The 26,275-nt window shown below is 45.1% G+C and overlaps 1 protein-coding gene across 1 annotated transcript in view; it reads right to left on the bottom strand.

Moving 5' to 3' along the window:
* The window catches only part of LOC138349627 (nephrin-like), a gene marked incomplete at its 3' end in the record, with an annotated part of 187,291 nt that extends 166,426 nt beyond the window's left edge, over window positions 1–20,865 (bottom strand). The window contains 2 exon segments of the mRNA XM_069327410.1: window positions 12,939–13,065; window positions 20,850–20,865. Coding sequence (XP_069183511.1) covers window positions 12,939–13,065; window positions 20,850–20,865 — 143 coding nt within the window.
* Window positions 20,866–26,275: the final 5,410 nt, after the last annotated feature.

The following is a 26,275-nucleotide window of genomic DNA, read 5'->3' on the forward strand; positions in this document are numbered from 1 at the left end:
ACACGTTAGGCCTATATCCAGGTCCAAGGATGCAACCCCACAACAAGCTGACTAACTCCTGGGGTACCTATACTCACTGCTAGGTGAACAGAGGCATTAGGTGAAAGGAAATGTGCCCAACCGTTTATGTTTCCGCCTGGGATTCGAACCCGGAATTCGCCATTGAGCGTCGAGAACGAATCCGACTGAACCTCCGGGAATAGAAGAGGGGAAAAAGAAGGAAAGAGGGGAATAAAGAGAGGAGTAAGAAGAGTAGAATAAAGAGGAAAGGAGGAAGGGGAGAATGAAAGAAAGGGGAGGAGGAAGGGGAAGGGAGACAAAAAAAGAGAGCGGAAGGGAGGGCTGAGGTACAAATGTTGCTGGGAATTATTTATTCTCAGAGTTTTAGCAAACGAATGGAAGAGTGGTGAGAGGGGAGGGGTGAGGGGTAAGGGGTGAGGGAAGCTAGGGGTGAGGGGGAGCGAGGCGGGAGGGGGAGCGAGGGATGTGGAAGTGAGGGGGAGGGAGGGGTGAGAGGGGAGAGAGGGGTGAGGGAGAGCGAGGGGTGAGGGGTGAGGGAGAGGTAGGGGTGAGGGGGAGTGAGGGGGAAGGGGGAGGGGTGAGGGGAGAGCTGTAATGAAAGGGGGGAAAGAAATACAATAAAATATCTAATTAAAAATATATTATCCAAATAAAAGTAAAATATAAATGGGATAATAAAACTCTCTCTAAAATATTACAAAAGTAAACTTCAATCAAATATTCACAATGTAAAGTTTTCTAAAAATAGTGGTAATTATTTCTGTCTTAGAGGAGAGTTGTAAACCCAAAAAATACATAATACTATACAAAAGTTACATATAAGTACATATTATGTGAGTTGTCCCTCCGTTTCAAACAAGACAAAGTACATATTAGTGTTACATATCCAAGTAACTACAAGATGACTGTACCGCTGTATCTGTTCTTACTCTGGGGAATATGAGATTTGATCTTATCATTCTTTATTTACAAAATTAACCACCCTTCTTAAAGCTCTTTCTCCAAGCATTGTTGTCTAAGTCAAAAGGTCAAAATTATTAGCCTACTACAAAATGATGTCAGAAAGACCAAAAGCCCCTGGAGTATGCAGGAGCCTGACAGCTGAGTGGACAGCGCTTCGGATTCATAGTCCTGAGGTTCCGGGTTCGATCCCCGGTGGAGGCGGAAAGAAATGAGCAGAGTTTCTTTCCTTCTGCTGCCCCTGTTACCTAGCAGTAAATAGGTACCTGGGAGTTAGACAGCTGCTACGGGCTGCTTCCTGGGGGGTGTGTAACAAAAAGGAGGCCTGGTCGAGGACCGGGCCGCGGAGACGCTAAGCCCCGAAATCAACTCAAGATAACCTCAAGATGATCCTTGGATATATCCAACCCAGGCACTCTGGTATCAATACACAGAGAGAAAAAATCAACACACAAACGTACTCTCTCAACTTCACAATCAAGTCACAATCCTCAGGAATTAAGTCACAATCCTCAGGAATCAAGTCACAATCCTCAGGAATCAAGGCACAATCCTCAGGAATTAAGTCACAATCCTCAGGAATTAAGTCACAATCCTCAGGAATTAAGTCACAATCCTCAGGAATCAAGTCACAATCCTCAGGAATTAAGTCACAATCCTCAGGAATTAAGTCACAATCCTCAGGAATCAAGTCACAATCCTCAGGAATTAAGTCACAATTCTCAGGAATTAAGTCACAATCCTCAGGAATTAAGTCACAATCCTCAGGAATTAAGTCACAATCCTCAGGAATCAAGTCACAATCCTCAGGAATCAAGTCACAATCTTCAGGAATCAAGTCACAATCCTCAGGAATCAAGGCACAATCCTCAGGAATCAATGCACAATCCTCAGGAATCAAGGCACAATCCTCAGCAATCAAGTCACAATGCTACACAATCAATACAATAATATACAAGAGTTTGACCACATACAAACCACACAGAGAATTACTTAAAGCATACAAGCACTCTCTCAAAAGCAAGATTAAGTCTCCAGCCTCATGAACTAGCCAGAATAATGTCAAATGATTACTTGTTAGTCACTGAACCAGCAATATAATCTTACTGAATTACCAGTCCACAAATATATGTCTCCTGGCATATACAATTAGGATATAACCCCCCCCCCCTCCCCCCCTTGAGTGAATACTGCAGAGCATACACCCAGAAGTCACTGACCCACATCACTCTAAGAACTACAACGTTAACAACCCTTAATTATTGTGAGGCATTAGTAGCCAGTAGTTCCACAGGTCGACAGCTGGTCGTTGGTACGACCCGAGGGTCGTTAACTTGTACGGAGGCTTCATACGTGACACCTTCACTCACGCCTATCATTCGACACCTGTTTGTATTCATGGGTCATATTACACCTGTCTGTCTGCACTCATGGGTCATATAACACCTGTCTGTCTGCACTCATGGGTCATACAACACCTGTCTGTCTGCACTCATGGGTCATACAACACCTGTCTGTCTGCACTCATGAGTTACACAACACCTGTCTGTCTGCACTCATGGGTCATACAACACCTGTCTGTCTGCACTCATGGGTTACACAACACCTGTCTGTCTGCACTCATGGGTCATACAACACCTGTCTGTCTGCACTCATAGGTCATACAACATCTGTCTGTCTGTACTCATGGGGCATACAACACCTGTCTGTCTGTACTCATGGGGCATACAACACCTGTCTGTCTGTACTCATGGGGCATACAACACCTGTCTGTCTGCACTCATAGGTCATACAACATCTGTCTGTCTGTACTCATAGGTCATACAACACCTGTCTGTCTGTACTCATGGGGCATACAACACCTGTCTGTCTGCACTCATGGGTCATACAACACCTGTCTGCACTCATGGGTCATACAACACCTGTCTGTCTGCACTCATGGATCATACAACACCTGTCTGCACTCATGGGTCATACAACACCTGTCTGTCTGCACTCATGGGTCATACAACACCTGTCTGTCTGCACGCATGGGGCATACAACACCTGTCTGTCTCCACTCATGGGTCACACAACACCTGTCTGTCTGCACTCATGGGGCATACAACACCTGTATGTCTGCACTCATGGGGCATACAACACCTGTCTGTCTGCACTCATGGGTCATACAACACCTGTCTGTCTGCACTCATGGGTCACACAACACCTGTCTGTCTGCACTCATAGGTCATACAACACCTGTCTGTCTGCACTCATGGGTCATACAACATCTGTCTGTCTGTACTCATAGGTCATACAACACCTGTCTGTCTGTACTCATGGGGCATACAACACCTGTCTGTCTGTATTCATGGGGCATACAACACCTGTCTGTCTGCACTCATGGGTCATACAACACCTGTCTGTCTGTACTCATGGGGCATACAACACCTGTCTGTCTGCACTCATGGGTCATACAACACCTGTCTGCACTCATGGGTCATACAACACCTGTCTGTCTGTACTCATGGGGCATACAACACCTGTCTGTCTGCACTCATGGGTCATACAACACCTGTCTGCACTCATGGGTCATACAACACCTGTCTGCACTCATGGGTCATACAACACCTGTCTGCACTCATAGGTCATACAACACCTGTCTGCACTCATAGGTCATACAACACCTGTCTACACTCATAGGTCATACAACACCTGTCTGCACTCATGGAGGTTCCGCCTCTCAGGCTAGAAGACCCCCTATATCACTGAGGTACCCCAAATTGGACCCCAGATGAGGATGTCCCACTACCATCAGGACCCCAGCGGACCCCAGGTAATCCTGGGGTCGCCTGGTGTCACATCTTCAGAATTACCTTGAGGTGATTTCGGGGCTCAGCGACCCCGCGGGCCCGGTCGTCGACAAGGCCTCTAATTATATCAAATTGACTTTCCAAGTAAACTTAAGTGTTGCTTGAACAATTTTTGAGAAAGAAATTTTGATCGAAAGACCCAGGAAAAAATTGAACTGAAACGTTTTAGTTAGGATTGAGTGAGATTCAATCTTGATTGGATCTCACTACAAAAAAATTTCATTTTGGGGGAGATAGGAGGATGTTTAACAGTGTAAGTGTAATTTCACTGTTCCTTGCGTGATTTTAGTTATGAGCATTAGATGTGTAGATGTGTGTGTGCTGTGTACATGTTTAGTAGGTGAGGGAGGTGGTGCTCGGGCGAGGCGCTGGCTGGCGTCTTACTACAATTGCCTTGTACAGGCGTGCCAGCGTGGCTCTGTAAGAATTAGCATGTTCTACGCCTTATATGATCAAGAGACGAGAGTATACCCTTCCTCGGCTAGTTGGAGGACCATTTAGGATCAGTCAGAGCGGGACACTGCAAGGGTGAGTACACCTGGTTGATACTTGGTTGGTTGACCAGTCAGCTCCACCCCCCCTCCTCCCCCAAGTCGCCACTATGGGTAATCAGCCAGTCACTCACCCACTTTGGGTGACTATTCCATCTGAACTAAGAGGTGAGAGTGTTTTAGTGAATACAGTGTAATCTGTGGCAGGAAGCCGTGTGTGTGTGGGGTAGAGAAATGTGCAGTGATTGGATTTTCCCCTTTTAATTAATTTCAGTGTCAATGAATTCATGCAGTGATTGGCTAAAATGTAATGACTGAACTACTTAATTTCGAAGTGTTTGATAAATAAAGTGCAATGTTAAATTTACATTGGATTTGTTGAGTACTTTTTTTTACTGTCCCATGAATAGAGTAATTATAGAGTAATACAAATTACTGATTTCTTAAGTTAAACAGGAGTAGAGACCAAGATGGGTTTTGACCATTGTGTGAGACAGGGTGAGGCGAGCAGGAGGACGGGTGAGGCGAACAGGAGGACGGGTGAGGCGAGCAAGAGGACAGGTGAGGCGAGCAAGAGGAGGGGTGAGGCGAGCAGAAGGACGGGTGAGGCGAGCTGGAGGACGGGTGAGGCGAGCAAGAGGAGGGGTGAGGCGAGCAGGCGGACGGGTGAGGCGATCAAGAGGAGGGGTGAGGCGAGCAAGAGGAGGGATGAGGCGAGCAAGAGGACGGGTGAGGCGAGCAAGAGGAGGGGTGAGGCGAGCAGGAGGACGGGTGAGGCGAGCAGGAGGACGGGTGAGGCGAGCAAGAGGAGGGGTGAGGCGAGCAAGAGGAGGGGTGAGGCGAGCAAGAGGAGGGGTGAGGCGAGCAAGAGGACGGGTGAGGCGAGCAAGAGGACGGGTGAGGCGAGCAAGAGGAGGGGTGAGGCGAGCAAGAGGACGGGTGAGGCGAGCAAGAGGAGGGGTGAGGCGAGCAAGAGGAGGGGTGAGGCGAGCAAGAGGAGGGGTGAGGCGAGCAAGAGGACGGGTGAGGCGAGCAAGAGGAGGGGTGAGGCGAGCAAGAGGAGGGGTGAGGCGAGCAAGAGGACGGGTGAGGCGAGCAAGAGGACGGGTGAGGCGAGCAAGAGGAGGGGTGAGGCGAGCAAGAGGAGGGGTGAGGCGAGCAAGAGGAGGGGTGAGGCGACCAAGAGGACGGGTGAGGCGAGCAAGAGGAGGGGTGAGGCGAACAGGAGGACGGGTGAGGCGAGCAAGAGGAGGGGTGAGGCGAGCAAGAGGAGGGGTGAGGCGACCAAGAGGACGGGTGAGGCGAGCAGGAGGACGGGTGAGGCGAGCAAGAGGACGGGTGAGGCGAGCAAGAGGACGGGTGAGGCGAGCAGGAGGACGGGTGAGGCGAGCAGGAGGACGGGTGAGGCGAGCAGGAGGACGGGTGAGGCGAGCAAGAGGACGGGTGAGGCGAGCAGGAGGACGGGTGAGGCGAGCAAGAGGACGGGTGAGGCGAGCAAGAGGACGGGTGAGGCAAGCAAGAGGACGGGTGAAGCGAGCAGGAGGACGGGTGAGGCGAGCAAGAGGAGGGGTGAGGCGAGCAGGAGGACGGGTGAGGCAAGCAAGAGGACGGGTGAGGCGAGCAAGAGGAGGGGTGAGGCGAGCAAGAGGACGGGTGAGGCGAGCAAGAGGACGGGTGAGGCGAGCAAGAGGACGGGTGAGGCGAGCAAGAGGACGGGTGAGGCGAGCAGGAGGACGGGTGAGGCGAGCAGGAGGACGGGTGAGGCAAGCAGGAGGACGGGTGAGGCGAGCAAGAGGACGGGTGAGGCGAACAAGAGGACGGGTGAGGCAAGCAGGAGGACGGGTGAGGCGAGCAGGAGGACGGGTGAGGCGAGCAAGAGGACGGGTGAGGCGAGCAAGAGGACGGGTGAGGTGAGCAGGAGGACGGGTAAGGCGAGCAAGAGGACGGGTGAGGCGAGCAAGAGGAGGGGTGAGGCGAGCAAGAGAACGGGTGAGGCGAGCAGGAGGACGGGTGAGGCGAGCAGGAGGACGGGTGAGGCAAGCAAGAGGACGGGTGAGGCGAGCAAGAGGACGGGTGAGGCGAGCAAGAGGACGGGTGAGGCGAGGAGGAGGACGGGTGAGGATGATAGGATGGTGGCAGCATTTAGTATTAAACATATCTTTCTCTTTATCCTCCAACTCCTTCCTTCCCCTCCCCCTCTCTACTGCAGTCCCCTCGTTTCCTATCCCCTATCCACCTGACTCTACCTCAATTCCTCCCTCCCGTTTTCTCTCCATTCCCCCTTCCCTCACCCCTACTCTCTATCACCCTTGCTCTCTCTCACCACTGGGAGCAGTACAGAGGTATACAGGTGTGTGAGAGAGCCACCGTTACAACAGTCTTGTCAGAGTGCCTCTCACGCCCTGGTCGCTCCCGCTCTCTGTGCTGACGGCTCATATTTTCCCGCTCGACGTTCCAATATTGTGACAAGTTATTATAACCCTCCTGCCTGGATATTTTAGTGTAATATGTCCTGTATTAATTTCAATATTTAATACTAATTTTTAATTTTTTGATTAAACTAGGGAATGTACATGGGAAAGTTGCTCTAATACACAGTATGTAAATATATTGTTTATCTCAAAATTTCTGCAGGAGCACCAGAGACTTCTAGCGGCATCTCTGCGCATGCGCAGTCTTCCCCGCACTTTCCAAAGCGTCTCGCTGCATTTGTTTTTACTTCTCCATTCAAGAAGTCAAACCAAGTCTTTTCATCTTAGAAAAAAATGCCATCACATAGTCTTTTCTTCCAAGACAATGTTTCCACAGGCCCTCTCCCCCCCTAAGGGCTGAGGGGAGGAGGACTGAGGGGGGGGGGGGGAGAGAGGGGTGAGGGGAGAGAGGGGTGAGGGGAGCAGAGAGGGGTAACGTGTTGTGGTAAGCAAGGACAGAGGGGAGGCCTTGTTTAAGACCAGCAACTAAAAGCTCAGCTAACTTGGCTGACCCGGGGAGGAGGAGGAGGAGAATGAGGAAGAGGAGGAGGAGGAGAATGAGGAAGAGGAGGAGGAGGAGGAGGAGGGGAAGGTTTTAGGAGGAAGGGCAGATTTAGAGAGTGGGAAGAAATAGCACTGGGTGGGTGGGGGGAGATGTAGCCGCCACAGGTGTTGTAGCCTCGGGTGTTGTGCCTGCACGTGTTGTAGCCTCGGGTGTTGTGCCTGCACGTGTTGTAGCCTCGGGTGTTGTGCCTGCACGTGTTGTAGCCTCGGGTGTTGTGCCTGCAGGTGTTGTAGCCTCGGGTGTTATGCCTGCACGTGTTATAGCCTCGGGTGTTGTGCCTGCAGGTGTTGTAGCCTCAGGTGTTGTGCCTGCAGGTGTTGTAGCCTCGGGTGTTATGCCTGCAGGTGTTGTAGCCTCGGGTGTTGTGCCTGCAGGTGTTGTAGCCTCGGGTGTTGTGCCTGCAGGTGTTGTAGCCTCAGGTGTTGTGCCTGCAGGTGTTGTAGCCTCGGGTGTTATGCCTGCAGGTGTTGTAGCCTCAGGTGTTGTAGCCTCAGGTGTTGTGCCTGCAGGTGTTGTAGCCTTGGGTGTTGTGCCTGCAGGTGTTGTAGCCTCAGGTGTTGTGCCTGCAGGTGTTGTAGCCTCGGGTGTTGTGCCTGCAGGTGTTGTAGCCTCGGGTGTTGTGCCTGCAGGTGTTGTAGCCTTGGGTGTTGTGCCTGCAGGTGTTGTAGCCTCAGGTGTTGTGCCTGCAGGTGTTGTAGCCTCGGGTGTTATGCCTGCACGTGTTGTAGCCTCGGGTGTTGTGCCACAGGTGTTGTAGCCTCGGGTGTTGTGCCTGCAGCCACCCACTACAGCCTCGTGCAGCCGCAGCCACCACGAAGCCCACTCTGCCACCAAGGGGCACGACACGCGCTTCACTCACGCCCTTAATGCCCGGACCTGCCATCTCATTTGCATACTGTTAAGGTGCTCGGCACCGTGGTAATTACCCGGTAGTTAGCCCCACGGTTCGTGCTAACTACCCACCAGGTTGTCAGGTCAGGGGTCATAACACTAGTGACCCCAGGATAAAACAATGTATATAGCCTAGTGTCAGGGGGCGCCTGATAGCTGAGTGGACAGCGCTTCGGATTCGCGTAGTCCAGAGGTTCCGGGCTCGATCCCCGGTGGAGGCTTAGTCAAATGGGCAAAATATTTCTTTAACCCTAATGCACCTGTTCACCTAGCAGTCAATAGGTACCTGGGAGTTAGACAGTTGCTACGGGCTGCTTCCTCGTGGGGGGGGGGGGGTAACAAAAAGGAGGCCTGGTCGAGGACCGGGCCGCGGGGACACTAAGCCCCGAAATCATCTCAAGATAACCTCAAGATATAGCGCACGGAACATTTCCGTCTTGCAAGGCGTCAACATGTTGCACTGCAATGCATGAGGTAGAGAGATAGGGATGGCAAGGCTGAAGGGGCCAGATTCACGAAGCAGTTACGCAAGCACTTACGAACGTGTACATCTTTCATCAATCTTTGACGGCTTTGGTTACATTTATTAAACAGTTTACAAGAATGAAATCTTCCCAATTAACTCTTGTTATTGTTATAAACAGCCTCCTGGTGCTTCGGAGCTCATTAACTGTTTAATAACTGTAAACAAAGCCACCAAAGATTGAGAAAAGATGCACAGGTTCGTAAGTGCTTGCGTAACTGCTTCGTGAATCTGGCCCCTGGCAGGAGGCTTTGTAATGAAAGAAGAACAATGTTTTTTTTCGAATATAAACAAAATAAGTCACTGGTTAGAAATAAGAGACACGGGAGTGGTAACAACAGTTTGCTTGCTCTCCGGTAATTAATATGAAAAAAATGGCCAATTAACGTTCGTTAATTACCGGCGTTAATAATGAGATAGCCCGTATGTCATCCTCTTGCCTACTAAGCCATATATATATATATATATATATATATATATATATATATATATATATATATATATATATATATATATATATATATATATATATATATATACTAAGCCATATATATATATGGCTTAGTCTTTGAAAAGAAGTCTTTGAAAATGTAATAAGTTATTACGAAACGCGTTCAAGTGTCGCGTCAGATTAGAAATAAAAATGAATTTTGGGGAATTGATTTTTCAATTACCATCGACAGTGAAAAGAAACATAAGAAATATTGAGAAAATTCGTGTTAGAATTTTGTAATCTTACTTTTTCGGTCATATTTAATAATATATATATATATATATATATATATATATATATATATATATATATATATATATATATATATATATATATATATTGTTTAATGAACTCTATCACTCCGTTAATAAAACGACGTACTGGTAAACAATTAAAAGTATCGAAATATTGACGCTTTCCACGCATGGCTTCAATTAGGTAAGTGATCGAGTTTAGTTCGTTTCTGGTGTGGCGAAACAGTCGCATTTGTTACGGAGTGGAACCCCGAGAGGTCTGGCGGGACGACGACACATCAAACACCATTAACCCGGGGAATGTTAACATTAACCAACACCAGACAGGGGCCCCTAACACCAGTATTGCGAGGTATTTTAACATTAACAGCTGACGTGTTAACTCTTGGTTAATTCTAAAAGTGAACTTGAATAGTTAACTAAACGCTCAAACTTCATATAAATATAAATGATAAGAAAAAGATGATAACAGAAGTAAAATGACAAAAGAAAATATAATAAGAAAGAGAAAATCATTTAAAGGTCTACAATTTATTGAGGTGCTGGAGTTACTACAGCTGAGGGGGCGGGGCCACGGCGGACCAAAACAAATGGGAATCTCTATCACACGTGCTAATGTTTACCTCATGCTGTGACGTCATACGACCACGTGTTCTTTGTTTACATGCGTCTGAGGCCGACGTTTGACTGAATTACAGTGACTGCTATGAATAATGAGCCATGTTGATGGTTCTAGTGTTAAAATCGTGGTATAGTATAAGGATGAACTTAGCTGCAATATAAACTGAGTTGAAATATCACACACACACACACACACACACACACACACACACACACACACACACACACACACACACACACACACACACACACACACACACACGCACACACACACACACACAGACCAGGAATCTGTACACCAGCATATTGACAGTTGAGAGGCGGAACCAAAAAGCCAAAGCTCAACCCCCGCAAGCACAACTAGGTGAGTACACACACACACATACGGAAGAGATGTGGTGGAGGCTGACTCCAGACACAGTTTCAAGTATGATTGAGCTCGAGAAACTCGCAAGATACTGAGGAAGACAGGAGACGCAGACGATTATAATGCCCTTCAAATTGATCTAGATAAAATAAGTGCTAGGAGCGTCAAGTGGCAAATGGAATTCAATGTGAATAAATGCCATGTTATGGAATGTGGAATCGGAGAAAATAGATCACATACAACTTATAAATTATGTGGAAAGGAATTACAGAACTCTAATAAAGAAGGAGACCCGGGGGGAGGGGGGGGGGGGTAGATAGTAAACTGTCGCCAGAGGAACACATAAAGAACATGGTGAGAGGAGCGGATGTGTCGCTTTCCAACTTGAGACTTGCTGTTAATTATATGGATGGTGAAATACTAAAGAAACTGTTCATGACTTTTGTGAGACCAAAACTGGAATATGCAGCAGTTGTATGGTGACCAAACCTTAAGAAGCACATAAAGAAACTGGAAAAGGTGCAGCGGCATGCTACAAAATGGCTTCCGGATCTGAACAACAAGAGTTACGAGAAGGGACAAGAGGCGCTAAACATGTCAAAACTAGAAGATAGAAGAGAGGTGATATGATCACCACTTACAAAATAACTTGAATCGGCCAAATTGACAAAGATGATTTTCTGAAACCAGCAACTTCAAGACACAGATCCAAGCTAAGGAAACTAAGGTGCCAGGAAAATATTAGGAAGATTTCTTCTGCAGAGTGGAAGACATTTGTAACAAGGTAAGTGAGGTGGTGGAGGCCAAAACCGACAGTAGTTTCAAAGCGTTATATAACACAGAGTGCTGGGAAGTCGGGACACACGGGAGACATCTCCCGTCACGCAGGGTGCAGTCGCACCTCCACAGATCTCCCGTATCATCTATTGATACTGGTAATGGCTCAAATGGGCCACCACTTACGGGCTATTCATGCCCGTGCCACCTTTTGGGTGGCTTAGTCTTCATCAATCAATCAATCGAAGACGAGACACCACAAGCATAGCTCTCATCATGTAACTACACTTAGATTATTACACAGTTGCGTGTCAATGGTCGGACTTAAATACACATATACGCATGAAACACGCTTTTTTACATGTCCATAATGCCATAATGATCTGGTAATATAATTACTAGTTCATTCCAACTTACCACACTTTAATGGCCATGCTTGGTAAGTTCGTCACTGCTAGTTAAAAATAGGTTGAACCGTCATGATAATGTTGAATATATCACTACCTTAAAGGAACTTCATCTAACTAAACCCAACGAAAACTTCATCTAACTAAACCTAACCAAAACTTCATCTAACTAAACCTAACCAAAACTTCATCTAATTAAATCTAACTTAAACTTCACGTAACCTAACCTAACTTAACCTCAACTCCAAAATAACGAACTGTAAATATTCCACACTTGGATATTAATCAAGTTATATTGGCTGGTTTTAGCCCTACACTCTGCCTGTGTACACAACATCAGAGTGGCCACGTTGTGTACTGACTGGTCTTAAAATTGTAGACATTTAAAATGTTCACCAATCACAAAGTAGCTAAGTCTCTGACGTCATACCATTAATAGAGCCGGAGGGCCGCTCAAGTGTAGGGTGCCAGTGAATTCATAGTTATGCCCAGGAACAGGTGGACCTCAGACAGGCTGTGCATATTTGTGTTGCCTCTCAATAAAGACGCTACAGAAGGAACCTGCCTATTCTCCACACCACAAATAAGATACCCTACCATCTCTTCGACTAACAACAAAAAAAGAGATAGAGGCGTAACAGAGTCACCAGTCTCTTCGGAGGCGTGGGTTCGTATCCCACCGCTGCCACCAATGTTTCGCTTCTCTTCCTGTTGTTACTCGAAGAGATGAGAGGACTATTCAACCAACTCGTTCTCGCAAATTCGTAAAGTCAATATTGACTTATTAACTACGTGCATAGGTGATATACTAAACATAATAGATACCCTTAAAAAGATTCATAGAAAACACCGACCTTACCTAACCTTGTTAGTATCTTAAGATAAGCATCTTACTGCTTCGTAATTACAATTATTACTTAACCTATACCTATTATAGGTTAGGTAATAATTGTAATTACGAAGCAATAAGATGCTTATCTTAACATACTAAGTAGGTTAGGTAAGGTCGGTGTTTTCTATGAATCTTTTTAAGGGTATCTATTTTGTTATGTCACCTATGCACATATTTAATAAGTCAATATTGACTTATTAAATTTGCGAGAACGGGTGATTCAACAGCCTATTTCACCAAGTTATCAAGTCAAGCATGGCCCTAGGCCTTGGGGATATAATATTAAATACAATGCATTAAAATCCCACACACAAAGAGCACACACACACATGATACAAGAAGCTGGTCCTGACCTGAAGAGCGGGCTCCTGACGGTGGCTTTATACCAGAGGATGAGCTTGGGCGTGTCCCCCGGGGAGCGAGGCGTGAGGTAGCAGGGGAGGTCCGTGGAGCGGCCAGCCACCCCAGTCACCGACCACACTGTCAACACAACAAACATAACTGTCAACTATGTTGTTAGATTTAGATTCTGTATTCAGGTAAAGGTACGTACATTGAAGATGAGTTACAAACATAATGTTGGATTTAAAGATAGAGCTAGTACATACAATACCTAAAGTTACTATTACGCATAGCGTTTCGGGCAATTTGGCGTTTCGGTGTATGTCCACATAGCCAGGAGTCATCAAGCACCCACTTACGAAACCTGTACATCTTTCAACCATGTAGAGTTTTTTTTTAATTTATTAAACAGTTTAAAAGCTTTGAAACTTTCACAATGGTTATTGTTGCTATAAACAACCTCGTACTGCTTCAGAGCTCAAATATGTTTAATGAATGTAAATAAAGCCGCCAAAATTGTTGGAACACGTACAGGTTGCGTAAATGGAGACGTAAATGCTTTATGAATCCTGGTCATGAGTTATTATTGGTTTTCGGAATGGGGCAGTTAATTAATGGACCAATTTACCGGTTAACATAATAGACGAAGAATCACCTGATTGTTTCAAACGAAGGTTAGACATATATATAAACGACTTTTAGGTAGATAAAAATAGGAGCTGCCTCTAATGGACAATTGTGCCTTCATATATCTGAATTCTTATGCTTTTAAGGTCACAGCTGGACTAGAGGGTTGTGAAGAGGTCATTCCCGAACAAAAAACAACATCAACAATTATATAATATATATATATATATATATATATATATATATGCAAACAAGCCTGAATGGTCCCCAGGACTATATGCGAATGAAAACTCACACCCCAGAAGTGACTCGAACCCATACTCCCAGAAGCAACGCAACTGGTAACTACAGGGCGCCTTAATCGCCTTGTGTTCCTCACGTGTGCCCCAAAGAATGAGGTGATTTGGTGAAATGCTATGCCCAAGATTACCATCCGAGTTGCCGTCGGGGAAGTGGCTCAAATAGCCTCGGCTATCACTTCCTTTTGACGGCCGTGATGGTCAAGCGGATTAAGGCGCCCTGTAGTTACCAGTTGCGTTGCTTCTGGGAGTATGGGTTCGAGTCACTTCTGGGGTGTGAGTTTTCATTCGCATATAGTCCTGGGGACCATTCAGGCTTGTTTGCATTTGTGTTCCTCACGTGTGCCCCAAAGAATGAGGTGATTTGGTGAAATGCTATGCCCAAGATTACCATCCGAGTTGCCGTCGGGGAAGTGGCTCAAATAGCCTCGGCTATCACTTCCTTTTGACGGCCGTGATGGTCAAGCGGATTAAGGCGCCCTGTAGTTACCAGTTGCGTTGCTTCTGGGAGTATGGGTTCGAGTCACTTCTGGGGTGTGAGTTTTCATTCGCATATAGTCCTGGGGACCATTCAGGCTTGTTTGCATTTGTGTTCCTCACGTGTGCCCCAAAGAATGAGGTGATTTGGTGAAATGCTATGCCCAAGATTACCATCCGAGTTGCCGTCGGGGAAGTGGCTCAAATAGCCTCGGCTATCACTTCCTTTTGACGGCCGTGATGGTCAAGCGGATTAAGGCGCCCTGTAGTTACCAATTGCGTTGCTTCTGGGAGTATGGGTTCGAGTCACTTCTGGGGTGTGAGTTTTCATTCATATATATATATATATATATATATATATATATATATATATATATATATATATATATATATATATATATATATAAATATATATATATATATATATATATAAATATATATAAATATATATATATATATATATATATATATATATATATATATATATATATATATATATTCTTAGTAATTATATTTTAACAGCGAATAGTTGTTATTGTCGTCAATTAGATTAATGCAACAGTAATTATGCCCAACCTAAGTGTAAGACCTTGGGGGGGGGGGGATTAAAAATATCAGAGGAAAAACTAGAAATGTCTTGAAGGATGATGACTATAGGGTACAAAATTTGGTTGTCCATTCCACAAGATGGTTATGGAATGGCACCATGGGACGGTGGTTCATTCCTCAAGATGGTTGTGGAATGGCACCATGGGACGGTGGTTCATTCCTCAAGATTGCTGTTAAATCTGAAAAAAATAAAAATCCAATTAGAAAGTGTTTATTAAGAAAAAAGTTTCCACTAATGTTCTTAAAAGATTCGCTACCTGGAACAAAAAAGTTGCAAGCAGCACGGTCTATGGTGAGCCCGTAGCGTTACAAATATTAAAGATGAAATAACACAAAAACATGGTAAATAAAATACTCCAAAAACAAGTAAAAATGCGGGTAATTAAGTTTTACTTCATCTCTAAGTAAAAAAATATTAATGGCTCATAATTATGTCTTTCAGGAGACTGGAAAAGAAATATAAATACCAATAGGAGGGTCAATATGAGGGTCAAATCATGGCATCGTAACGAGCCAACGAAGCAATTCTTCTCTGTTTAACTAACCATGTAGAGTAATCTCGTTGTTGCCAATTAGGACTCACACCATATAAACATGATCCCAGTGGTACCAAAAACCGCGTCAATGGGGTTGAAAGGTTGAACTGTAAATATATTTGTGCCACACAGTCTAAATACCAACTCACGCCACTAACCTCAGCTAACCCGAGTACGTGTGAGTTTCACGAGAGCACAGTAAGTTTCACCACCATTGGAAAACTAAAAGACTTATAGGAGACATGATCACAGCATTAAAAATCTTCCTATGGGTAGAGGAGTCCAGCACTCAGTACTGGACTCGTAATCTGCCTCGTAACAGTACTCAGTTACTGTACAGGAGGCAGCCCTACACCGAGAACTAATCTCAATTGTCTCACTCCTGCTAGAAGGTTACAAAATCATAAAAATGGAAAAATATGAGCAAGGTCCCAGCTAGGAATAATAAATTCCCCCTCACATCTTACGGGACAGAGCTCCACACTCAACCCCTCAAGGGCAAACGCTTAGGTAGGATTAGTTAATTTGGTATATTTCCCACGAGCCACAGGTCTTACAAGACCCCGTCTCCCCCTTCCCCAAGAAATGAGACGGCCTTGCCTGCAGTCTTCTTGGCCTCCTCCCCGCTTCCTCCCAGGGAAGATATACACCAACAGGAGCCTCCATCAGCCAGGTCTGTCCCTGGCCTCAAGGGGTCACAGGCGGACACAAAGACCCCCTTCACCAGAGTCCCAGGGGGGGGGGGGCACCTGGGGACCCACAGGGGCCGCGGCTCGCCTGCTTCCCAGGGTTAATTACACGTGTTCCGGGTCCGCTGGAAGCCGTCTATCATCCACACTAATTCTCCACACTGGAGGTTTCACTTGAGGCCAGCTTCCTCGCGCTCACACACTTCTCCTGGCGTAGGTGTGACGATGGAGCGTCTTTGCCAGTGTGTTTCCTTGGCTTTCTGAGGATTGTGTGATGTCGGCTTCTATAGCTTGTCTATAGTTCCTTCAGTTGTCCTCAATCACATTAAATGATAAATTCATATTATATATATATATATATATATATATATATATATATATATATATATATATACATATATATATATATATATATATATATATATATATATATACATATATATATATATACATACATATACATATATATATATATACATACATATACATATATATATATATATATACATACATATACATATATATATATATATATATATATATATATATATATATATATATATATATGTATATATATATATATATATATATATATACCACAGGGAAACAGCAAAATCACTCAAGTACAGGCGACTGGAAGGTCAATACCTCTTTGTTCCCATAGCGTCTGAGACGCATGGCCCCTGGGGCAAGAGTGCCTTGGGATTTCTCAAGGAATTGGGGTCCAAGCTCATTGACGTCACCAGAGACCCAAGGGCTTCCAGTTTTTTATTTCAGCGTCTCAGTGTGGCGATCCAGAGGGGAAATGCTTGCTGCGTCCTCGGTTCCTGTCCAGAAGCGGAGGAGCTTCAAGAGATCCATAACCTTTAGGCATTTGTCTTGTATGTTTTGTAACCTTTAAATACACAATAAAGGAAAAAAAAAAAGGGAAGGGGGTGGTAGGAGAAAAGCACACAGAAACTGTATTGGAGGGAATACACATTCCCTCCAATGCGTTATGTGTGGTTTCCTCCGAGGCTATGGGTCCCCCTTCTTCCAGCCAGAGGTGGTACTCCCTTCCCTATATATATATATATATATATATATATATATATATATATATATATATATATATATATATATATATATATATATATATATATATATATATATATATACAAATGATCACCCACACTACCATGAATATAAACATTTCGTTCACGTGGGCACTAGGAGACTCTACCCGGCGACCCCACGAGTGGGAGACAGAAGCTCTACCACTGTATTATTAGACAACACAAAAATACAAAAGATTTCAGAGGCAACAATCCGGTGCCCAACTGAAATGTTTTACTTTCTCCAGCTGGTACTACGTACTTAAGAATTAGTGATCCAGGCCCATGTCATATAAATTGTCACCCACACTATTGTCGAAATAAATATTTTATTCACTTGAGGCACTACAGGAGACTCGAACCGCCGACCCCAGGCTTGAAGCTCTATCACTGTACTATGAGACAGCCTTTAAGAGGTAGAGCGGCTGCCTTTCACCCGTTGGGGTCTGCGGTTACCTGGAACATACCTTGACATGGTTTCGGGAGTTCTTCTACTCCCTCGAGCCCGGAATGGGGCCAGGGTTCGAGTCTCCTAGTGCCTAAGCGAATGAAATGTTTATTTCCACGATAGAGTGGTTGAGAATTTATAGAGGACTTCAATTTACGTTTCATGGCGGACTTCGTCTTCCACTTGGTACGTTGTGTTGCTCCAAGATAATGTTGTTCCTCCTACTGCCTCCACCTAACTTCATTACTCTACACTTGAGTTCAACTCTAGCAGCCACTTGTTGGACCATTCCTTCAGTCTGCCCAGGTCACCTTGCAGCCTCTTGCTATCTTCCTCTGTCTTAATCCTCCTCGTAATTTTAGCATCGTCGGCAAACATTGAGAGGAACGAGTCTATTCCCTCTGAAACGATTGGTGTATTCACCTACTTGTATTCACCTAGTTGAGCTTGAAGGGTTGAGCTCCGCCTATTCGGCCCGCCTCTCAGCTGTCAATCAATCAAGTGTTACTAACTACTATTTTCCCCCTCCCCCCCACGACACACACACACACCAGGAAGCAGCCCGTGACAGCTGTCTAACGCCCAGGCACCAATTTACTGCTAAGTAACAGGAGCATCAGGGTTAAGGAACCTCTGCCCATCTGTCTCCGCCGGGTGCGGGGATCAAACCCCGGTCCCTAGGTCCACGAGCCTAGAGCACTACCCATTCAGCCACCCAGTCCCTTTTTTGTATTGTGTGTGTGTGTGTGTGTGTGTGTGTGTGTGTGTGTGTGTGTGTGTGTGTGTGTGTGTGTGTGTGTGTGTGTGTGTGTGTGTGTGTGTATTTCACTCACTTGTATCATCAGACTTATACAGGTCCAAAACTACAAGACTGTTTTCAAACTGAAAAATAACTATGGATGCTATCAATGAGAAAGGACCTCAGAGGTACCTTACCGGTACCCAACTGAGACTTAAACCTTCCTTGCCACATTACAAAGTATCTATCTCAGTCTCATTTCATCCTCGTACTTTAGAGTTTGTGTTGAACTCTCCGATGATGCAAATGAGTAAAACTCACACTATTGTGGGTTACAGTGTATAAATATATATTGTAAGCACTATTGGAACGTGAACAAATCCACAAGGGGCCGTGGCGAGGATTCGAACCTACGTCCGAGAGCATCCCAGATGCTGCCTTAATCGACTGAGCTACGACATGGTCAAAAGACGTCGATTAAGGCAGCGTCAGGGTTGCTCTCGGACGTAGGTTCGAATCTTCATCACGGCCCTTGTGGATTTGTTCATTTGATGCATCACGCTATTGTGATTTCTGTGTGTACTATAGGATCGTGTTCTGGGTGTGGGCAGGGAGGGGCAACGTTGTAAACTAACTCAAATAACCAAGGTTGTAAAGTGAAAAGTGTTAGGGTTAAGACTGACAACGTAATACCTTTAATATATACTACAAAACATCAGTTAACTGCACCAATATGAGCCCAAAATAGTAGAGATCATTAGTCACCGAAAATGGATGAATGTTGAGAGCAGCGAACTATTAGCAGAATAACATATTGGGGAATATAAATTGTTCCACCGATAGATAAATGGACAAGAACGAGGGGCGACGTACAGCAATAATTTCCAGGAGAAATTTAAATTGAAGTGTCAAACGGAAAATCAAATCTACATTAAAGCTAATGACTGTCTGATAACAGGAATCCCAACGGGTCGTTTTACTTCGGGCTCACCATAGGCCGTGCTACTTGGAACTTTTTGTTCCAGGTGGCGAATCTTAAACAACAACAACAACAGCTGGTCGAATGAATGAAAGGAAGGAAAATCTGTGTATAAATACTAACGACTACACCTAAATACACCTAAATTTACACCAAAATTTAGGTGTATCTATAGATACATAGGAATATTTAGGGCATCTAAACCTATCTAGAACATATAGGAATGTCTAGGTAATCTAGGTGTATGTAGGGCCATCTAGTAATATCTATAGAATCTAGAAGTGTTTAAGGAATCTAGATGTATCTAAGACAATGCCCTAGTAATATAGGACATTTTGTTGTATAAAATTAACACTATAGGTGACTCAAAATTTATTAAAATGTATAATGTTGATAATTAAAACATAAAATGCAGATGCTGAAACATTTTTTGGGGGAAGAGTAATTAAAGAATGTTTTCTCATCACTATAATCCACAATCAACCATATATAAGAATATCTAAGAACTGGGATTAACAGCCACTAATAAAGAACATCGAAATTGGGAGTTTGGTCAAATTAATCGTTTAGAAATAAGATTTAACGAAACATGAGAAAATTGTGTGAAAAAAGACAGTGTCAAGGTCTCAGATGCTGATAATGGCCATTATGTGGGAGTACTTAAGGCAGGACCTGAAATGCCTCATTTCAGGTCCTCCTGAAATGAAAGCACTTCTATTAACTATTTGGTGGTTACCAATATGAAGCGTCGGAATAAACTCTTTTTGAACGGTTAATTTCATAGAAATCAGAAAAAAACGAATCTAAAACCCAAAATTAAATATTCTTAGGCCTAGAGAATATTACTTAGGCCATAGTACACATGTATATGTACTACGTAAGGCCTAAGATAGTGCATATTAGGCCTAGGAATACTATAAAGAGATTAAGTTAGGTCTTATATTCATGTTCCAAATTCAGCAACAGGAAAGTTAACTTTGTGGTGATCCATCACTACATATTGGTACTCTACACCAAATGGTTACTATAAGGGGGATAGTACTTCCATTTGAGGAGGACGGAGTGGTATACTTGTGACCAGCGTAGCGGTTTACTTCCTCACCCCAGGCCGGAGTAGACTACAGCACCCTGGGGGAGGTCAGTACAACCTGTCCTCTTAAAAATAACGTCGCTTTTGGTCGTTTGTCCGTATGACCAAAAGTGGATGTAATTTGAAAATGAAAATAAATTTGAGATTTTTTTTTCAACAACAGTTAAAGGTCCTCTGATAGGTTAGGTGGGCAGGAAATTCTCATAAAGTTTCAAAACGTTATGAAAAACGTTAATTGAAAGTTTCCTCTCCTAACCTTTCCGAGTAAGCCGGACGACTCAAACAGAAAACGGGACAGTACGTCACTTTCGTGAGCCGATTTCATTTCAAATTACGTCCACTTTTGGCCATAGCGCGCATACGAGCCAAAAGTGACGTTATTTTTATGAGGACGGGTTGTTCTATGACCCCCCCTGGAGGTCAAGCAAACCTCCAGGGCTCAAAATGTTCATGCATCTGCTGGAAGAACGGTTGAACAATCGTGGGTGTATGACAGTGCCTTGGGAATGTGATTATGGCAGCTCTTCTCTCTATACAGAGTGGTCCACCGTCCTCTCTGTCTGCGGAGTGGCCCACCGTACAGAGTGGCCCACCGTACAGTGGCCCACCGTACAGAGTGGCCCACCGTACAGTGGCCCACCGTACAGAGTGGCCCACCGTACAGAGTGGCCCACCGTACAGTGGCCCACCGTACAGTGGCCCACCGTACAGAGTGGCCCACCGTACAGAGTGGCCCACCGTACAGAGTGGCCCACCATACAGTGGCCCACCGTACAGAGTGGCCCACCGTACAGAGTGACCCACCATACAGTGGCCCACCGTACAGAGTGGCCCACCGTACAGTGGCCCACATTACAGTGGCCCACCATCCAGTGTGTGGACATATTCCTCGGTTGAGTGGACACGCCTCAAGCCGCCAAGATCGACCTATCAACCTTAATGTGTGTGAGGCAGGAATTAAGACGCTCCAGGGGAGATTATCCAAAGTATTTCAAGATTTCCTACAAACAAAACGGATGATATTTACTACGTCTATAATAAATCCTACCACACGCTGAAAGATCCTAATCTCACACACAGGGCGCCTGACAGCTGGGTGGACAGCGCTTCGGATTCGTAGCCCCTGAGGTTCCGGGTTCGATCCCCGGTGGAGGCGGAGACAAATGGGCAACATGTTTCTTTCACCCTCATGCCTCTGTTACCTACCAGTAAAGAAGTACCTGGGAGTTAGATAGCTGCTACGGGTTGCTTCCTGGGGGGTAGGGGTGTAACAAAAAGGAGGTCCGGTCGAGGACCGGGCCGCGGGGACGCTAAGCCCCGAAATCATCTCAAGATAACCTCAAGATACACACATACCCCTCAATACAAATCTCTGAGGCCAGGTAATAGTGCTAGTACACAGATGAACACCAGATTAAATGCAATTAAAGGTTCGACAAAATTAAAGATATAATTTTGATATAAAAGATATAAAGATATTACAAATTTAAGAAACCCCCCCAGATATAAACCAAATATAAAGGAGGAGGAAGATTTAGAGAATATATCTTAATCAAACAAGCAAGATGTTTGTCAATAGAAGAGAGGAAAATAGCAATTAAGAATGATAACGTGCGAATAGAAGCACAGCTAATAAGGGTCCGTCCCAGATTCAGCTAACGCACCCACACACACACACACACACACACACACACACACACACACACACACACACACACACACACACACACACCCACACCCACACCCACACCCACACACACACACACACACACACACACACAAACACCCACACACACACACACACCCACATACACACCCACACACACACACAGACACACACACAGACACACACACAGACACACACACACACACACACACACACACACACACACACACACACACACACACACACACACCGCTTAACAACGCTGCTCCTTACTCGGAACTAACGCCATTAATGTCACCGCCCCATTTTGTTTCATTAGCAAGAACCGCGCCCAACTGCACCGTAGCACGACCCCCGCTCCAGTACTATGTACCGCTACGTACCATTCCCTCGTGTTTGGCTCAGTACCGGAGTACCGTACGAGAAAGAAAGGCTCCTGGAGGGAGGCGGTGGAGGTGGAGGCTGGACCAGAGGATCTGGCATGTGGCCCCAAGGTTGTGTGAATGTTGTGGAGAAAACCTCAACTTTGACTCAACTTTTCAACCTCAACAACTGTGTGTGTGTGTGTGTATGAGAGAGAGAGAGAGAGAGAGAGAGAGAGAGAGAGAGAGAGAGAGAGAGAGAGAGAGAGAGAGAGAGAGAGAGAGAGAGAGAGAGAGAGAGAGAGAGAGAGAGAATAGGTCTGTGGGAAAATGACCTGTGAGATTTCTATATATTTAATTAATATTAATCTATATATAGTAATTTATATTTTACGTTAAGTTAAATTTTGATTTAGAATCCCACAAATCGTTTTCCTTACACAATCTGGAGGGTTTATGGTTTACGTTAGTCATCAATATAAATTATTGGTTAGTAGACAGTCACTACAGTATCAGACTACATATATTAGTAATTAAATGAGAAGGCCTTATCTTGTTATTGTTACATCCTAGACAACCAGTTTGAACACGGATGAACAAGCCAGTCGATACACAATGGTGGGTGAGGCAGGCCTCTCTCTCCTGTACTAGTCCCAGAACTAAGAGGCATGAGTTACTAGGTTACTAGTGTTAATTCCTCTTCCTCTTCAAGTACCCCTGTCAAAGGGCACTCACAAATAATATCAGTAACCTAATATGACAGCTATATTAGGGAAAATATATAGTAATGACTTATTAGATGAAGTTAATGATAATATTTATCTTGGGTTTTGTCTCGTGGCCTAACAGGCTTCACCCTATATCTCTACCTACTTAGGTTAGGTAGAGATATATATTCCATATATATATATTTGGTAGATTCCAACTATTCTCCGGCAAGGAAAGCACTAGATAATAAACGGGTTTCGGTAAGATACTTCCCTTATAGTAGACGATGCACTACGGGCTCACCATAGCCCGTACTACTTGGAACTTTTTGTCCCAGGTAACGAATCTACAACAACAACAAGTGGACGATTGCGAGTTGATAATGGAAGCAGTTTACGGTCCATAACACGGTCCAAGGGAGAACTATGGGAGCTGAATTTGCTCCCAGCGAGACTTTGTTGTTAAAATTAGTGGCGACTCCTGAAGCCTCCTTCCCACTGGCTCATCCAGCGTCTTGTCCAGATGTCGTCAAGAAGTGGTTAAGACGACCCACTTTTACTCTATTTTGGTACTGATAATTATAAGTTGGTTCAAGTCAAAGGTTTTTATGATGTTTAGAGTCCAAAGACTGATGTATTAAGAATAATTCCCATTATTAGGCTAGTGAATTTAATGGCGACGTGTGGTAATGATATCTCGTTTTCTACGGGAGGAAATTTCCACTGTGCTCCGTCTTCTATGAGTGAATTTGTTTATTACACAACAGCAGCAATATTATCTGCTTAGTGTAGTGAGTGTTTAAATGGTGTGTGGGGTTTTTCCCACAAAGTCACCCCGACTCCCCATTTTCTTCCTCGAGTCCGACTTGGGTCAAGTCCGAGGAGATCGCTGCGAGTGACGGAGAGAAAGATGACGGGGGTGACGGGGAGAAAGATGACGGGGGTGACGGGGAGAAAGATGACGGGGGTGACGGGGTGGACACGTGCTCCTCTGTCACACAGTGGTCGGGGTGCTTCAACTGTGCACATGTGGACTTGTGATCCTGTCGTCCCGGGTTCGATTCCGGGCGCCGGCGAGAAACAATGGGCAGAGTTTCTTTCACCCTATGCCCCTGTCATCTAGTAGTAAAATAGGTACCTGGGTGTTTTAACACGGGTGGTACACGAACAAGGGGACACAGGTGGAAACTAAGTACCCACATGAGCCACAGGGATGTCAGAAAGAACTTTTTCAGTGTCAGAGTAGTTAACAGATGGAATGCACTAGGAAGTGATGTGGTGGAGGCTGACTCCATACACAGTTTCAAGTGTAGATATGATAGAGCCCAATAGGCTCAGGAACCTGTACACCAGTTGATTGACAGTTGAGAGGCGGGACCAAAGAGCCAGAGCTCAACCTCCGCAAGCACAAACAGGTGAGTACAAATAGGTGAGTACACGGGCCTCGCGGCTTAGTGGATAGCGTTCGGGGGGTCGCAGTCCGAGTGACACGGGTTCGATTCCCGGCGGAGGCAGAAACAAATGGGCAGTTTGAAAGAAAGTTTCTTTCATCCTGATGCGGCTGTTCACCTAACAGTAGATAGGTACCTGGGAGTTAGACAGTTGCTATGGGCTCATTCCTGGGTGTGTGCGCGCGTCAGTTAGTGAGAAATATATGTAGTAGATATAATAGAGGAAAAATAGATTGGGTACAAAGGCGGGGTCCAAGAGCTAAACAGCTCGATTCTTCAGGCACAAATAGTAAATACAAATAGCAAACACACACACATCACAGATGGGAGCCGGTCGGCCGAGCGGACAGCACGCTGGACTTGTGATCCTGTGGTCCTGGGTTCGATCCCAGGCGCCGGCGAGAAACAATGGGAAGAGTTTCTTTCACCCTATGCCCCTGTTACCTAGCAGTAAAATAGGTACCTGGGTGTTAGTCAGCTGTCACGGGCTGCTTCCTGGGAGTGGAGGCCTGGTCGAGGACCGGGCCGCGGGGACACTAAAGCCCCGAAATCATCTCAAGATAACCTCAAGATAACACACACATTGTGAGTCCTTGTATCTTCACCTGTACTCCAGCCACTGTATTTGCATCAGTTCTGTAATCTGCATTGAGGGGATATCGTGATATCTTGCAATATCAGCAAAACCCTGACTTTATAATTCTGTTCTGATCCCACCAGGAATTTGCAATACTAATCTTCAAGTGCATGTTGCAAGGTTTTTGTAACTCTATTTATTATGGGTGTAAATTGCAAGCAAACTGTAATAAGCCATGAAGCTGTGTTCATGCATGAAGCTGTACCCGTATTTGTAACTGGGTGGAGTGTGGGTGTAGATGAAGCGGTCTTGATCAGTCTATCATTGTCTATTGACGAGAAGTTAAGGTGTCTCAGGTCCCTGAAGCTGTCTTGGGGAGTCTGCATATGGCTCGTGGGTTACTGAAGCTGTCTGAGGATATCACTACATACCCAGAGGGTCACTGAAGCTGTCAAAAAGGGTTCCACAGCACGCCCTACTCAAGTCTCCCCTCCACCCTTGGGCTGGAGGTACAAGCACTGGGTGGAGGGTCGACCACCCTGAACACGTTTGAAGGAGAGGGGAATGTCAAGCACCATCAGAATGGCTTAGCTTGTGGCTGTTACAAGGCTCAGTAGTTGGGCACGCCGGTACTACATCACGAATTTTATGAGGGGAAAATGAGGTAGTTTTGTGTTATGATTTTCGACCACAGACGTGGCCACACATTTACAATGTTAACTAGAATATATATATATATATATATATATATATATATATATATATATATATATATATATATATATATATATATATATATATATATATATATATATATAAATATTATAGGTGCAGGACCACGCAAGCCACAGATCAATAAGAACTTAATTGACCCAGCCAGGATTCGAACCCATGCCATCTAGGATCATCCCTAAACGTACACAGTACCCCACAGTACAGTGACCACCGCACCAATGATCGTCTACCTGGGGTAAGTTGACAATAGACGATCACTGTGC

The sequence above is a fragment of the Procambarus clarkii genome, chromosome 19, assembly GCF_040958095.1.
Source record: "Procambarus clarkii isolate CNS0578487 chromosome 19, FALCON_Pclarkii_2.0, whole genome shotgun sequence".
NCBI lineage: Eukaryota > Metazoa > Arthropoda > Malacostraca > Decapoda > Cambaridae > Procambarus > Procambarus clarkii.